General features: G+C 36.8%; 2 protein-coding genes and 1 long non-coding RNA gene across 3 annotated transcripts in view; all 3 read right to left on the bottom strand.

The window, feature by feature from the left end:
* LOC140164333 (uncharacterized) overlaps nt 1–4,001 on the bottom strand; it is a 65,779-nt gene extending 61,778 nt beyond the window's left edge. Inside the window, exons 1-6 of the mRNA XM_072187609.1 lie at nt 3,914–4,001; nt 3,591–3,689; nt 3,265–3,366; nt 2,943–3,041; nt 2,617–2,718; nt 2,296–2,394 (exon numbers count right to left, since the gene is read on the bottom strand). Of these exons, the coding sequence (XP_072043710.1) occupies nt 2,296–2,394; nt 2,617–2,718; nt 2,943–3,041; nt 3,265–3,366; nt 3,591–3,689; nt 3,914–3,916 (504 nt within the window). The 5' untranslated portion in view covers nt 3,917–4,001. The remainder of the gene's footprint in view (nt 1–2,295; nt 2,395–2,616; nt 2,719–2,942; nt 3,042–3,264; nt 3,367–3,590; nt 3,690–3,913) is intronic.
* A 242-nt stretch (nt 4,002–4,243) lies between these two features.
* Nucleotides 4,244–5,303, bottom strand: LOC140163924 (uncharacterized). The gene is made up of 4 exons (XR_011860432.1): nt 5,211–5,303; nt 4,888–4,986; nt 4,561–4,663; nt 4,244–4,337 (listed from the first exon to the last, which is right to left on the bottom strand). It is a non-coding gene; the product is annotated as an uncharacterized lncRNA (long non-coding RNA).
* A 262-nt stretch (nt 5,304–5,565) lies between these two features.
* Nucleotides 5,566–15,626, bottom strand: LOC140163461 (uncharacterized). Its single transcript, XM_072186776.1, has 6 exons — nt 15,528–15,626; nt 8,715–8,807; nt 6,491–6,592; nt 6,178–6,276; nt 5,855–5,953; nt 5,566–5,631 (listed from the first exon to the last, which is right to left on the bottom strand). The coding sequence occupies exons 1-6, from the start codon at nt 15,615–15,617 to the stop codon at nt 5,566–5,568; spliced, it is 549 nt and encodes a 182-aa protein (XP_072042877.1). The 5' UTR covers nt 15,618–15,626.
* Between the last annotated feature and the right edge of the window lie 13 nt (nt 15,627–15,639).

Raw genomic sequence — 15,639 nt, 5'->3', positions numbered from 1 at the left:
ACAACAAGTCACATTTTTCGTGTTTCCGTCTCATCCCTAGAGGTGTACAGCTACAAACACTGCGTATTGTACCATGCATACGGACACGTGCTTTTGAGCATGAGAGTGATTAGTTGACAAATACTTGACAAAAGAGGGCAGTATATTTTATTTTATTTCTTTCAGAGCCGGGCGGACACGACGGTATTTTTTTTTCCTTCCAACCGGAGATTTTTTTTGCGGCCGGAAATTTTGTAAAAAAATACGCGCGGTCCGGATTTCCGGAAATATCCGGAAGACTGGCATCCCTGCTAAAGTCACCCAAATTTTTAAGGCAGGTGACAAATTGGATGTTGGAAATTACAGGCCTATTTCGGTCCTACCCCTCATTTCCAAAATTATTGAAAGAGCTGTACATAATCAATTATATTCTTATTTAACTTCTATGGGTATTCTGTCAGAGAACCAATCTGGCTTCCGAAGCAATCATTCAACAGCAACTACCCTGAATGATGTTCAAGATTTTATCTTGAAAAACATGGATAATGGACAAGCCACCGGTGCAATATTTCTTGATCTCAAAAAGGCCTTTGACTGTGTTAACCATTCTCTTTTAATTGAAAAACTGAGCAACTATGGTATTAAAGGTACAACACTTACGTGGTTTGAATCTTATCTTGATAATAGAGCTCAAGCTGTTAATATTAATGCCACACTTTCTGATTTTAAAAACATTAATATTGGCATTCCTCAAGGCTCTATTTTAGGCCCACTTCTTTTTATAATATTGGTAAATAGTCTTTCTAATAGTGTTGATTGTAAATGTACTATGTATGCCGATGACACCACATTACTATGTACTGCTAATGACTCTTCTACTCTTCAATCAAAGCTTCAATGTAATTTATCTCAAATTGCTGACTGGTTCAAGAACAATAATCTTACATTAAACATTCAAAAAACTAAGTTCATGGTGTTCGGCACTAGCAGGGTTTTAAAAAACTTTACAGATGTTAGTTTATGTTACAATAATGATACTATTGAGCGTGTTGATGTATTTAAGTACCTTGGTGTTACATTTGATCCTAACATGACCTGGTCTGATCATATTAATACAATGTCTTCCCGTATTTCAAAGCGATGTGGTGTTATTAAACGTGTCAAACCTTATATTTCAAAAGATACCCTCATCATGCTTGCTAATGCAATTGTTATGCCTAATTTTGATTATTGTAATACTGTTTGGACTAACTGTTCTGTTGAGCTCTCCAACTCCCTCCAAGTTCTTCATAATAGACTTGCTCGTATTATTCTTTCTACTGATATCAGAACACCAATTGATGACATGATGAGTACTCTTCATTGGAATAAATTAAATGACAGGTGGTTCAACTATTTAGCAACACTTACCTTCAAATGCTTGAAAGGAATGGCTCCTGGTTACCTTTCCTCTCAGTTCACTTTTATGCATGATACACACTCTAAAGGAACCAGGAGTCAAACCAACTTTGCTCTTTATGAACCACCATGGAACATTAATGCAGGTAAAAGAACCTTTCATTCACATGCTGCTAAATTGTGGAATAACCTTCCATCTGATAGTAGATGTAATTTTAAGTCAATGAGTATTGCTCAATTTAAGCAGATATTTTTGATAAAACCTGTGTAATCTGTTTTTTCAGCTGAATTTTTATATGTTTTCCCATCTGTTCACAATTTCATGTACATGTACCATTTATAATTACTATTTGTATTTTCTGATTTATTACTGTTATATATTATATGCTTCTTGTTCACATGTAAATGGAGGGCCTCCTTGGAAATCAGTGTTTGACATTGAAGGAGCTACCCTGGGTAAAGAAAGTTCAAATAAATAAATAAATAAAGTATCTTTTGCATCTACATCTGCTCCAGCCTTCAATAATATCTCACACACCTTATCATGTCGTAATCTACTGGCGAGGTGAAGTGCTGTTTGCACCCACAATAAATACAAGAAATCATGACATAATTGGCCCAAAGCCTTCAATAATATCTCACACACTTTATCATGTCCTGATATACTGGCAATATGAAGTGCTGTTTGCTCCCACTATAAATACAAGAAATCAAGAACACCTGGTGTGAATTTTTGCTTTTTATTGAAGTACGGTAATAGTACACCCTTTTTCTTCAGTCATAGGTGTAAAATGGGAACTTTAAAAAAGATATACATAATTGGCCCATGTGTATTTCATCAGTGGTTTGTACGCTTGGTCCAGTTATAAATTTTCAATGAATAACAATGAATGATATCTATCTGCTGTAAATACTCACTGTATCTTTTGCATCTACATCTGCTCCAGCCTTCAATAATATCTCACACACCTTATCATGTCGTAATCTACTGGCGAGGTGAAGTGCTGTTTGTCCTTCCTATAAATACAAGAAATCATGAACACCTGGTGTGAATTTTTGCTTTTTATTGAAGTATGGTAATAGTACACCTTTTTCTTCAGTCATAGGTGTAAAATGGGAACTTCAAAAAGATATACATAATTGGCCCATGTGTATTTCATCAGTGGTTTGTACGCTTGGTCCAGTTATAAATTGTCAAAGAATAACAATGAATGATATCTATCCTCTGTAAATACTCACCATATCTTTTGCATGTACATCTGCTCCAGCCTTCAATAATATCTCACACACCTTATCACGTCCTGATATACTGGCGAGGTGAAGTGCTGTTTTTTGTCCTTCCTATAAATACAAGAAATCATGAACACCTGGTGTGAATTTTTGCTTTTTATTGAAGTACGGTAATAGTACACCCTTTTTCTTCAGTCATAGGTGTAAAATGGGAACTTTAAAAAAGACATACATAATTGGCCCATGTGTATTTCATCAGTGGTTTGTACACTTGATCCAGTTATAAATTTTCAATGAATAACAATGAATGATATCTATCCACTGTAAATACTCACTGTAACTTTTGCATCTACATCTGCTCCAGCCTTCAATAATATCTCACACACCTTATCATGTCGTAATCTACTGGCGAGGTGAAGTGCTGTTTGTCCTTCCTATAAATACAAGAAATCATGAACACCTGGTGTGAATTTTTGCTTTTATTGAAGTATGGTAATAGTACACCCTTTTTCTTCAGTCATAGGTGTAAAATGGGAACTTCAAAAAAGATATACATAATTGGCCCATGTGTATTTCATCAGTGGTTTGTACGCTTGGTCCAGTTATAAATTGTCAAAGAATAACAATGAATGATATCTATCCTCTGTAAATACTCACCATATCTTTTGCATGTACATCTGCTCCAGCCTTCAATAATATCTCACACACCTTATCACGTCCTGATATACTGGCGAGGTGAAGTGCTGTTTTTTGTCCTTCCTATAAATACAAGAAATCATGAACACCTGGTGTGAATTTTTGCTTTTTATTGAAGTACAGTAATAGTACACCCTTTTTCTTCAGTCATAGGTGTAAAATGGGAACTTTAAAAAAGATATACATAATTGGCCCATGTGTATTTCATCAGTGGTTTGTACACTTGATCCAGTTATAAATTTTCAATGAATAACAATGAATGATATCTATCCACTGTAAATACTCACTGTAACTTTTGCATCTACATCTGCTCCAGCCTTCAATAATATCTCACACACCTTATCATGTCGTAATCTACTGGCGAGGTGAAGTGCTGTTTGTCCTTCCTATAAATACAAGAAATCATGAACACCTGGTGTGAATTTTTGCTTTTTATTGAAGTATGGTAATAGTACACCCTTTTTCTTCAGTCATAGGTGTAAAATGGGAACTTCAAAAAAGATATACATAATTGGCCCATGTGTATTTCATCAGTGGTTTGTACGCTTGGTCCAGTTATAAATTGTCAAAGAATAACAATGAATGATATCTATCCTCTGTAAATACTCACCATATCTTTTGCATGTACATCTGCTCCAGCCTTCAATAATATCTCACACACCTTATCACGTCCTGATATACTGGCGAGGTGAAGTGCTGTTTTTGTCCTTCCTATAAATACAAGAAATCATGAACACCTGGTGTGAATTTTTGCTTTTTATTGAAGTACGGTAATAGTACACCCTTTTTCTTCAGTCATAGGTGTAAAATGCGAACTTTAAAAAAGATATACATAATTGGCCCATGTGTATTTCATCAGTGGTTTGTACGCTTGGTCCAGTTATAAATTTTCAATGAATAACAATGAATGATATCTATCTGCTGTAAATACTCACTGTAACTTTTGCATCTACATCTGCTCCAGCCTTCAATAATATCTCACACACCTTATCATGTCGTAATCTACTGGCGAGGTGAAGTGCTGTTTGTCCTTGCTATAAATACAAGAAATCATGAACACCTGGTGTGAATTTTTGCTTTTTATTGAAGTATGGTAATAGTACACCCTTTTTCTTCAGTCATAGGTGTAAAATGGGAACTTCAAAAAGATATACATAATTGGCCCATGTGTATTTCATCAGTGGTTTGTACGCTTGGTCCAGTTATAAATTGTCAAAGAATAACAATGAATGATATCTATCCTCTGTAAATACTCACCATATCTTTTGCATGTACATCTGCTCCAGCCTTCAATAATATCTCACACACCTTATCACGTCCTGATATACTGGCGAGGTGAAGTGCTGTTTTTTTTTCCTTCCTATAAATACAAGAAATCATGAACACCTGGTGTGAATTTTTGCTTTTTTTTGAAGTACGGTAATAGTACACCCTTTTTCTTCAGTCATAGGTGTAAAATGGGAACTTTAAAAAAGATATACATAATTGGCCCATGTGTATTTCATCAGTGGTTTGTACGCTTGGTCCAGTTATAAATTTTCAATGAATAACAATGAATGATATCTATCTGCTGTAAATACTCACTGTAACTTTTGCATCTACATCTGCTCCAGCCTTCAATAATATCTCACACACCTTATCATGTCGTAATCTACTGGCGAGGTGAAGTGCTGTTTGTCCTAGCTATAAATACAAGAAATCATGAACACCTGGTGTGAATTTTTGCTTTTTATTGAAGTATGGTAATAGTACACCCTTTTTCTTCAGTCATAGGTGTAAAATGGGAACTTCAAAAAAGATATACATAATTGGCCCATGTGTATTTCATCAGTGGTTTGTACGCTTGGTCCAGTTATAAATTGTCAAAGAATAACAATGAATGATATCTATCCTCTGTAAATACTCACCATATCTTTTGCATGTACATCTGCTCCAGCCTTCAATAATATCTCACACACCTTATCACGTCCTGATATACTGGCGAGGTGAAGTGCTGTTTGTCCTTCCTATAAATACAAGAAATCATGAACACCTGGTGTGAATTTTTGCTTTTTATTGAAGTACGGTAATAGTACACCCTTTTTCTTCAGTCATAGGTGTAAAATGGGAACTTTAAAAAAGATATACATAATTGGCCCATGTGTATTTCATCAGTGGTTTGTACGCTTGGTCCAGTTATAAATTTTCAATGAATAACAATGAATGATATCTATCTGCTGTAAATACTCACTGTAACTTTTGCATCTACATCTGCTCCAGCCTTCAATAATATCTCACACACTTATCATGTCGTAATCTACTGGCGAGGTGAAGTGCTGTTTGTCCTAGCTATAAATACAAGAAATCATGAACACCTGGTGTGAATTTTTGCTTTTATTGAAGTATGGTAATAGTACACCCTTTTTCTTCAGTCATAGGTGTAAAATGGGAACTTCAAAAAAGATATACATAATTGGCCCATGTGTATTTCATCAGTGGTTTGTACGCTTGGTCCAGTTATAAATTGTCAAAGAATAACAATGAATGATATCTATCCTCTGTAAATACTCACCATATCTTTTGCATGTACATCTGCTCCAGCCTTCAATAATATCTCACACACCTTATCACGTCCTGATATACTGGCGAGGTGAAGTGCTGTTTGTCCTTCCTATAAATACAAGAAATCATGAACACCTGGTGTGAATTTTTTGCTTTTATTGAAGTACGGTAATAGTACACCCTTTTTCTTCAGTCATAGGTGTAAAATGGGAACTTTAAAAAAGATATACATAATTGGCCCATGTGTATTTCATCAGTGGTTTGTACGCTTGGTCCAGTTATAAATTTTCAATGAATAACAATGAATGATATCTATCTGCTGTAAATACTCACTGTATCTTTTGCATCTACATCTGCTCCAGCCTTCAATAATATCTCACACACCTTATCATGTCGAAATCTACTGGCGAGGTGAAGTGCTGTTTGCTCACACTATAAATAAAAGAAATCATGACACCTGGTGTGAATATTTGCTTTTATTGAAATAATAGTACACCCTTTTTCTTTGGTCATTCGTGTAAAATGGGAACTTCAAAAAAGATATACATAATTGGTCCATGTGTATTTCATCAGTCATTTGTATGTTTGATCCAGTTATAAATTGTCAATGAATAACAATGAATATATATTCTCTGTAAATACTCACCATGAAAGTTTTTGCATGTAAATCTACTCCAGCCTTCAATAATATCTCACACACCTTATCATGCCCTGATGCACTGGCGTGGTGAAGTGATGTTTGCCCCAGCTATAAATACAAGAAATCATAACACCTGGTGTAAATATTTGCTTTTATTAAAGTAATAGCACATCTTTTTAATTTGGTCATAGGTGTAAATGGGAACTTTAAAAAAAGATAATAATAAATTTATAATAAATAAGCATTTATAATGCGCCATTTATCTAGAAAATTAAATCTAATCCAAGGCGAAAAAAAACCAGATACAAGCAAGAACAAATGTATACATGAAAACAGAGTTAACAAAAAGTGTAGCTGAATAAAACAAATCAACTATCCAAATTGTTAGCTCTATACAATTTCAAACAAAATACGATCAACATGAACACAAAAAAAAATCCTTATGATACATGTATAATGCAGAGCAGTATATAAGCATGATAAATCAAACATTACTTGACATATGCAGCATTTAATAAAGTCTTGAGTCCAGATTTGAACTGCATCAACAGAAATTGATTGTCTCAGATTAAGTGAGTTCCAAAGTTTTGGTGCAACAGTAGAAAAAGCACAGTCTCCCAGTGAATAATTAGATCGTGGAATTTTTAATAAACATTTGTCTGATGACCTTAGAGTGCGTGCAGGTGTGTATGGAACGAGAAGTGATGTAACATGGTGTCATGTTGTTTAATCCTTTCTATGTGAGAAGAAGAGTTTTAAATTCAATTCTTTCACGTACGGGAAGCCAGTGCAGATTCATAATGGGTGATATGATCAAATTTGTTGAAGTTTTCTAAGCTGTTGTTCAGTAATTCCATTTAGTAGAACATTTCCGTTGTCTAAGCCCGAGGTAATGAAGGCGTGAAGAAGTATTTCGGCAGTATCCTTTGACATAGGTTTCCTAATACTACGTAGGTTCCAGATTTGAAAATACGCAGATTGACACACTTTTTTAATATGATTATCCATTATATATTTATTCTTTCTTTATTGAGGGTAATACTGCTTCAGTGACAAACATTGACAGTGTGGAATCAAAACATACTCCTAAATTCCACACACTGGTTGAAGAAGATATAATGGAACATCCGATTTGAATACTGTTATGCTGAATCTTACTTTGAGAATTCATGCGCGTATTTGGAAGGGGGCTTTGGGGGCGCCAGCCCCCCCCGGGGTCAAAGTAGGGGCAGCAAAAACGAAGGGCGGCGGAAGAAAAGGGCGGCAAAAACAGGGCGGCAAAAACGAAGGGGCGGCAAAACGAATTAGCAAATGAAAAAGGGCGCCAAAAATTGAAAAAGCATAAAAAATTTGAAAAAAGGTTGCTTTTAGGGCGCTAGCGCCTAAAATCCTTCTTTTTTTTGCTCTTCACTTTTTCAAACGACCGTGACAAAAATTGGGTCAACCTTTTCGGGCTGTTAAGGAAGGGGCGGCAAAATTGCTTCTTCTTCAGCCCCACATTAAGTTTAATTTATTTTTTGTCATCCATGAACGCATATCAGAAATACAGTTTTCAATACGCTGAAGAGTGACGAGCTAAGTCTTCATCTTTGGGTTTATTTACATCAAAAAAAGATTAAGCTCTGTATTGTCTGCATTAGTATGAACATTTAAAGTTATGATGCCGAGCAATTTCAATAAAAGGTGACACATATATTGTGAAAAATATGGGGCCTAACACAGAGTCTTGTGGTACTCCAAATGGTAGGTCTACCGCAGATGACAGAGTATTTCCAATGCTGACAGATTGATTTCTGCATGACAAATATAACAAAACCCATTGAAGGGGTGGACCTTTGACACCCAAGGATTCAAGATGCAAAAGAAGAATATTGCGATCAATGGTGTCAAAAAAAGGCCGCAGATAAATCCAGAACTAAGAACACTGCATGTTTTTTATCAAGTTCACAAAAGATATCATTTTGGACCTTCAAAAGTGCTGTTTCAGTTCTGTGAAATTTTGTGTATGCGGACTGGTACTTTTCCAGAAGGTTGTGCGTTTCAAAGTGATAGTTCAGACGAGATGCTACATTTTTTTCAATAATTTTAGACACAAAAGTTATACACAAAAGATATATACATAATTGGCTCATGTGTATTTCATCAGTGGTTTGTACGTTTAATCCCGTTTTAAATTGTCAATGAATAACAATGAATGATAGATATATATCCTCTGTAAATATAAACTCACCTTATTTTGTGCATTTACATCTGCTCCAGCCTTCAATAATATCTCACATACTTTATCATGTCCTGATGAACTGGCGAGGTGAAGTGCTGTTTGCTATAAATACAAGAAATACAAGAAATCCCGACAAGAAATCCTGGTGTAAATATTTGCTTTTATTGAAATAATAGTACACTCTTTTTTCTTCAGTCATGAGTATAAAATGGGAACATTAAAAAAGATATAAGGGAGTGTTCATAAATACTTTGGTGGGGGTTGGAAAATATTGAAGGGATCAAAAAAAATTTTGTCCTAAAAGGGGGGGATCAAAAAAAAATTCAGTCCTTAATAGGGGGATCAAAATAATTTGAGGATAAAATTGCGGGGTCAAATGTATGAGAAGGCATGTACATTCCAAAATTTTGAATGTTAAGTATTCAATTTTGTAATCTCAAGCTAGAAATCAACAAAATGTGCACACTTTACAATTTGGGTGTAACACTATGACTCCAATAAGTAATAACTCCAATCGGTATTTTTAGCTGATGAGTTAATGACCATAGGGGTAGATCCCCCCCCCATATTTTGATGGGGGATGGTCTATACAATAGCTTCACTCACTCACTCACTCACTCGGTCGACTTCTGTCGGACTCCTACGATGGCTCTCCAGATGTGTCTGTCCTGCATGCAGCTCCGGATTTCGTTTGGTTCCTGTTCAGTGTCCTCACACAGAAGATCTACATAGGTCTTGCTCGGCCGCCCCACACTTCTTTTGCCGTGACTGGGTCTCCACAACACTAGGTCTGACACCACCTGCCCTGTACTTCTTAAACAGTGACCAGCAAATTGTAGTCTCCTTTTCCTGATTTTATCAGTTACCTTTGGGAGTTCTCCATACAGTTCTTTATTTGTGGTATGTGTCGTCCAGCTTATATCAAGAGCTGATCTAAGTAGCCTGGTGTAACAGCCATCCAACAACTTGCGGATCTTTGTTGTCACTGTCCATGTTTCTGAACTATAGAGCAGGATGCTTTCTACTGTTGCTTGGAATAGCTTGACTTTAATCTGCCTTGGAAGATGGGATTTCCAGATTTTAGTGAGCTTATTATTACATGCCCTCCATGCCAGTGCTTTCCTTGTTTTGATGTCCTGCTCGCTGCTTTTGATCCAAGCTCCAAGATATTTGAAGTCTTTACAACTTCCAAACTGGTTCCATCTGCAGTTCTTACATCCACTTCAGTCTGTTGATTGAATACCATGCATTTAGTCTTTTTGGTATTCATGTGCAGACCTACTCGTAAAGCAGCTTTCTCTATCCTTTCCAGTAGCTCCTGAGCTTGACTGGCAGTATCAGATATTAATGCTATATCGTCAGCAAAGTCCAAGCGATCAGTAACACATAGCGGTCCAACTCTTCTACTGCGTCTGGGATTTGCTGTAAAGCCTAGATTCTCTTCTCTACCATCTATAACAGATCTCATGCAATAGTCTAACACAGTTATAAAAAGATAAGGAGCAAGAGTGTCCCCTTGAAGAAATCCTGCAAGGATGTTGAATTCCTCTGTTTCTCCATCAGGAGTCACAACTTTTGCTCTTGTGTTCTGGTAGTTGTCTTCTATGGCTTTCACAATTATGGTAGGTAGTCCATATGCCTTGAGTATTTTGACCATTTTCCCTCTATGTATTGTATCGAATGCTTTCTTAAAATCAATAAATGTCATTACTGCAGTGAGATTTTTGTCCTGAATTCCTTCTATTATTCTTCTAAGTGCAAGAATCTGGCATACAATAGCTTCAATATGGCAAAATTTTTGTGCGCTACGCACACATTTGTACCATAAACTTATTTTGTAGGCAAAAGGTGCTGGATTAACTGGAATTTAATAAATTTTCTCCAACCGCAATGTCAAAAAGAAATCTATGCCACTGTTAATGATGTATAGTTTTGGTTTCTTTTTTAGAACATGAAGGGGGAGGATCAAAAAAAATTAGACCATAAAAATCCACCCTTTTTTAGGGGGATCAAAATTTTTTTGATGTCCGAGGTTTTCCACGAAACATGATTTTGAATTTTATTTTTTGCAGTTGTTTAGTGTTGACGTTCCTTTTATACCTTAAAACATCAAAATATTAAAACAAGTTCTTATTTTCGAGAAAATTGCTTATACAGGGTGTCACAACCCCCAAAACCCCATGTCCCGATTGGAGTCATCAAAACTTTTGATGCTGATATCTTTTAGTGGATAACTTCAGCATCGTAAAAAACACCCAGAATGACAAGTTAGTTATTGTATATTGTAGAAAAAGTTATTGTAACACATCTTTCATAGCCAGGAGTAAAAATTAATTTCACCCTATGTCTCAAATTTCCTGTCCCGATGTTTGCGTCATCTACCGTCACAAAAATTTAGAAGCTCCTGGAGAAAAAGACTAATTTTGTAAGGTCATATATTTGACCCAGAGAGCACAAGTCAATATGCAGTAAATTCATTTAGACATTTTTCCCTCATGTTGGCGCAATAAATTCATCAAAACTATAACCATTTCTTCACTCATACGGGTGGGTACCTTTATTAATCATCATCTCCGAACGCTTCTGATACCTAAAATGTTCGCATTATTTATTTTACTTTTTTCAAAATTACAACAGTTGTGCGTTTATTTCTATTCACCTCCTTTATTGACCATGTGTATGTTATAGTTTTACCACTAGGGTCGTAAGTTTGTTCATTGCGTAATATACCATCACGTCATATCCGTCACAATTTTGTGACGGATATGACGTTCGGAGATGATTTTACTATGAGAGAATCATTTCCGTCACGTGACGGAGATGATACAGCAGAATTTCCATTCATTGACATCATCTCTGTCACTCTACAGATAATGCCCTGCTTTGACCTTAAAACTGGTCAAATGAAAATGTAATGATATGTTGCATAATCTTGGTTATACTCCTTCCTTCCTCTGTAGGTAAAAACAAATGTTCAATGTGCGACATTTTGGTATCAGTTGAACTTCGTTAAAATTGCGACGGAGATGACAATGGTGACGGAGATTACATTAGCTGCAGAAAAAGCCAAAAAAATACATCAAGCTGCTAATAACGATTTAGCCAAACACTTTTTTACTACACTGGAGACATATCTCTTTCTTAATCTGTAAAAAAATTAACAGAAAAATCATTTTGAAATGTCAATTTTCCAAACTTTCAAATATGCACCTTACCAAAGAATGACCCAGACATGAAAATGACGTTATCAGTTTATGCAATCTTTTTATTTTGCAAGCTAGAAATCAGCAGCCATTGTCGGCAGGTTAGTGTGTGACATCACTTTGTTAGCCATGATTCAGAAACTGCCCGTCCAAGATTTTTGAGGTCCAATATCGATCATGTGTCCAGATCGATCAGATGCAATTTGATTCGAAATATACCAGAATTCGGAATTCGGCAGGGCAGGTCTGCATATTTAAACTCCAATATTTTTATCTCCATTTGATGCATAACTAATACATGTACATGATACACCACTATTGCTTTAAAAAGAAACAAGGCGGTTCTCGAACCACGAGTCTCGCCTGCTTTCGCGATCGCCTGCTTTTACGATTACTTTTGGTAGAAGTAAATGAACCTGCAACAACCCATGGCAATTTGCCTGTTCAATTTGAGCTTGATTGGACCAATATTGGAATTTGACCTTTGATCCCTAAATTTTGGTGGGTCTCGGCTGGGCACAATTACCTGGCTGATGGTGACTGTACCCACCAAGTCTCATGCCCATCCGACAATTTTTACTAATTTGACCTCAGATGACCCCTACTGACCCCAAAATGACCTTCCAAAAATTGGGCTCTAAATGTTGACTGTACATGTCATGCCCATACAACAGTTTTTAGTCATTTGACTTCAGATGACCTCTGAGTGACCTCAGATGACCTTGCAATAACTGTCCAAAAATTTGGCTCTAAATGATGACTGTACCCACCAAGTTTCATGCCCCTGTGACAGTTTTTAGAAATTTGACCACAGATGACCTCAAATGTCCCTGAAATGACCTTCCAAAAATTTGACTTTAAATGTTGACTGTAACCACCAGGTGTCATGCCCATGGATGACCTTCGATGATCCCAAAATGACCTTCCAAAAACTGGCTCTAAATGTTGACTGTACCCACCAAGTTTCATGCCCATACAACAGTTTTAGTAATTTGACCTCAGATGACCCCTGGGTGACCCCGAAATGCCCTTTTGACTCTTAATGTTGATAGTGACCACTTAGTGTCATGCCTATACGACAGTTTTTAGTAAAAGGTGGTTTTAAATGTTCGGTTTCCTATCCTTTTGTACATGTGAGACATTCTTCGAAGTCTTTTTTTGGCCTAATAACTTGGCCTACATGACCGAAATTGATATACATAATGCGCAATATAAAAACAATATTTTATTAAATTTTTGACCCCCCTCAACTTCGAGTGTGTGGGAGGGGGCCACATGGGGGGGGGGTGCTAGTGTGCATGAAGACTACATTGTATGATAGACCATTTTTGACATAAAAACCTGTTTTAGACATTTTTTGAAAAATGCTTCCTTCACCCTAAAAAGGTGGTTTTAAATGTTCAGTTTCCTATACTTTTGTACATGAGAGACATTCTTCAAAGTCTTTTTTTGGCGTAATGACTTGGCCTACATGACCGAAATTGATATATGTAATGCGCAATATAAAAACAATATTTCATTAAATTTTTGTCCCACCCCCCTCAACTTTGAGTGTGTGGGAGGGGCCACATGGGGGTACTAGTGTGCATCCTCTGGTCATACTACCCCCTACCACGTTATGTTGACCGTACCCACGAAGTTTCGTGCCCATACGACAGTTTTTAGTCATTTGACCTCAGATGACCCCTGGATGACCTCGGGTGACCTTGACGCACTAACCAATACAAACTTGTTCTGTCTGGGGTGAAGATGCACCCACCCACCAAGTTTGAAGAACGTTCGACCCCAAGTCTCCGAGAAAATAGGTTTTTGCATTTTATGCATAAATTATGCAAATTAGGTACTTAATTACCATATTTTGCGCTGAAAATCGAATCGGGTTGAGATCCTCTGGTCATACTACCCCCTACCACGTTTCATCATCATAGGGCTTAGGGATCTTACGGATCCCCCAGATACAGCTCCACAAGGCGGATTTCTTCAGATTTAATTTCCAACCATATTTGTAGAATCGTTCCGCATAAATTATGCAAATTAACAACTAAATGTGCATACTTTCGCCGAAAAACTAATCAGGTGATCAGCAGGTGTGTATCATTCCTGTCACCAGGTTTCGTTACCATGCGCCCGACGGATCTTGAGATAGTTTGTCCACAAACTCCGCTATCAATTTGCGCTGATTTTCGCATAAATTATGCAAATTAGCTATGTTAATTTGCATATTTTTCACCGAAAACATACGGTTACGGAGCAAACTTGGATACTCTTCCTCCCACCAAGTAGCATCACCGTAGGTCTTACGGTTCCCCAGATACAGCTCCGGACGGACACACATACATCCACACCCCCCTCCACACACACACCCCCACGCACGGACAGACAGAAAGTGACTACTTTTAGTACTAAGTCCCATCCTGAACAAAGTTCAGGCGAGACAAAAAAAACATTTTAATTCATCTTACATGCGAATAAAATCTCTTGCAAGCTGCTATAGCACATAATTGTGTTAATGTATCTGGAAAACCAATTCCCCTGCAATGACCCCTTGACCTTGTTGACCATATACTCCCCAAATTCTAACAAACCAGGGGTTCATGAACAAGTCATTGCACTAAGAACGCAATACTATTAGTTACCCAGTTTGTTCACAAAATATGGGAAAATATCCACGGTCTGGTGCCGTATACCATTCAGCCCTCCCAGTGCCGTATTCCATGAACCTGAGGGCTGAATGGAATATACAGTACCAGACCGTAGATATTTTCCTGTATTTTGTGAGAACAAACAGGGTATAACAATTTTATCCGTTAGTTAACATGAATTCTATTTATATCTTCCGACTTGTTCGTAAACTTTGCTAAAGGAATTTAGTTTGATAATCTTACTGAAAAGTAGGCCAGTTTCTTCCTTGCTTTTTAACAATGCAATCATGCCGCGCGTGAAGTATGCGCGCCAGTTTAGGATATCGCGCGAGCCATGTTACGCAGCTAATACAGGAAATATTACCTGTCTGTATATTAATGAGGAGTACACAGGTAATACGAATTTTTATCCAAGAGGTGTTTGACCAATGAGATTGCAGAATTCTTATCAACTAAAGGATAATACAAGGTATTTTAAATGTTATAGTATTTTCATAGATATATAATATTATCATTATAAAAATGATATGAATAAAGGTGAAAATAATTGAAACTAAATTTTCCTGCCCATCTTCTGGATGGTTGTGATGATTTTTCCACCCATTTGACCTTGCCCATGCAAAAGACGGGTGGACAGCTCTCTGACTAACACCATGCTTTGACGTCTCCAGGAGATGATAAACACAACCTCCTATTATGATTTCCAGAAACGGTCAACTTATTGTTTTCCTAGTCAGAGATGTCAGGAAAAGGCGGATTTCATCCAACATTGCTGTTGCCAAGAACAATTATGATTTCTTAATGCACCCAAATAGGACAATAATAAGACAAGTGATCTAGCATGACCAGTCCCTTATATTTGTTTAAAATAAATGCTATGGTTGCCTCATCTACCTTATCCTAAAAACGTCAATGTGTAAAAAAACAATAGAACAGTTTGTATTAAATTTTGCGAGTTGTTCATGCACTATACTCACTATATCTCTTGCACCCACGTCTGCTCCCTGCTGCAACAATGCCTTGCACCTTTCTTCATCTCCTTGTTCACTTGCTTGAAGAAGTGACATGCTCTTTAGGAAAATTACAACA

The sequence above is a fragment of the Amphiura filiformis genome, chromosome 11, assembly GCF_039555335.1.
Source record: "Amphiura filiformis chromosome 11, Afil_fr2py, whole genome shotgun sequence".
In the NCBI taxonomy this organism is placed as follows: domain Eukaryota; kingdom Metazoa; phylum Echinodermata; class Ophiuroidea; order Amphilepidida; family Amphiuridae; genus Amphiura; species Amphiura filiformis.
Note: the sequence above shows the minus strand (reverse complement) of the source record. Positions and strands in the feature narration are given on the sequence as shown.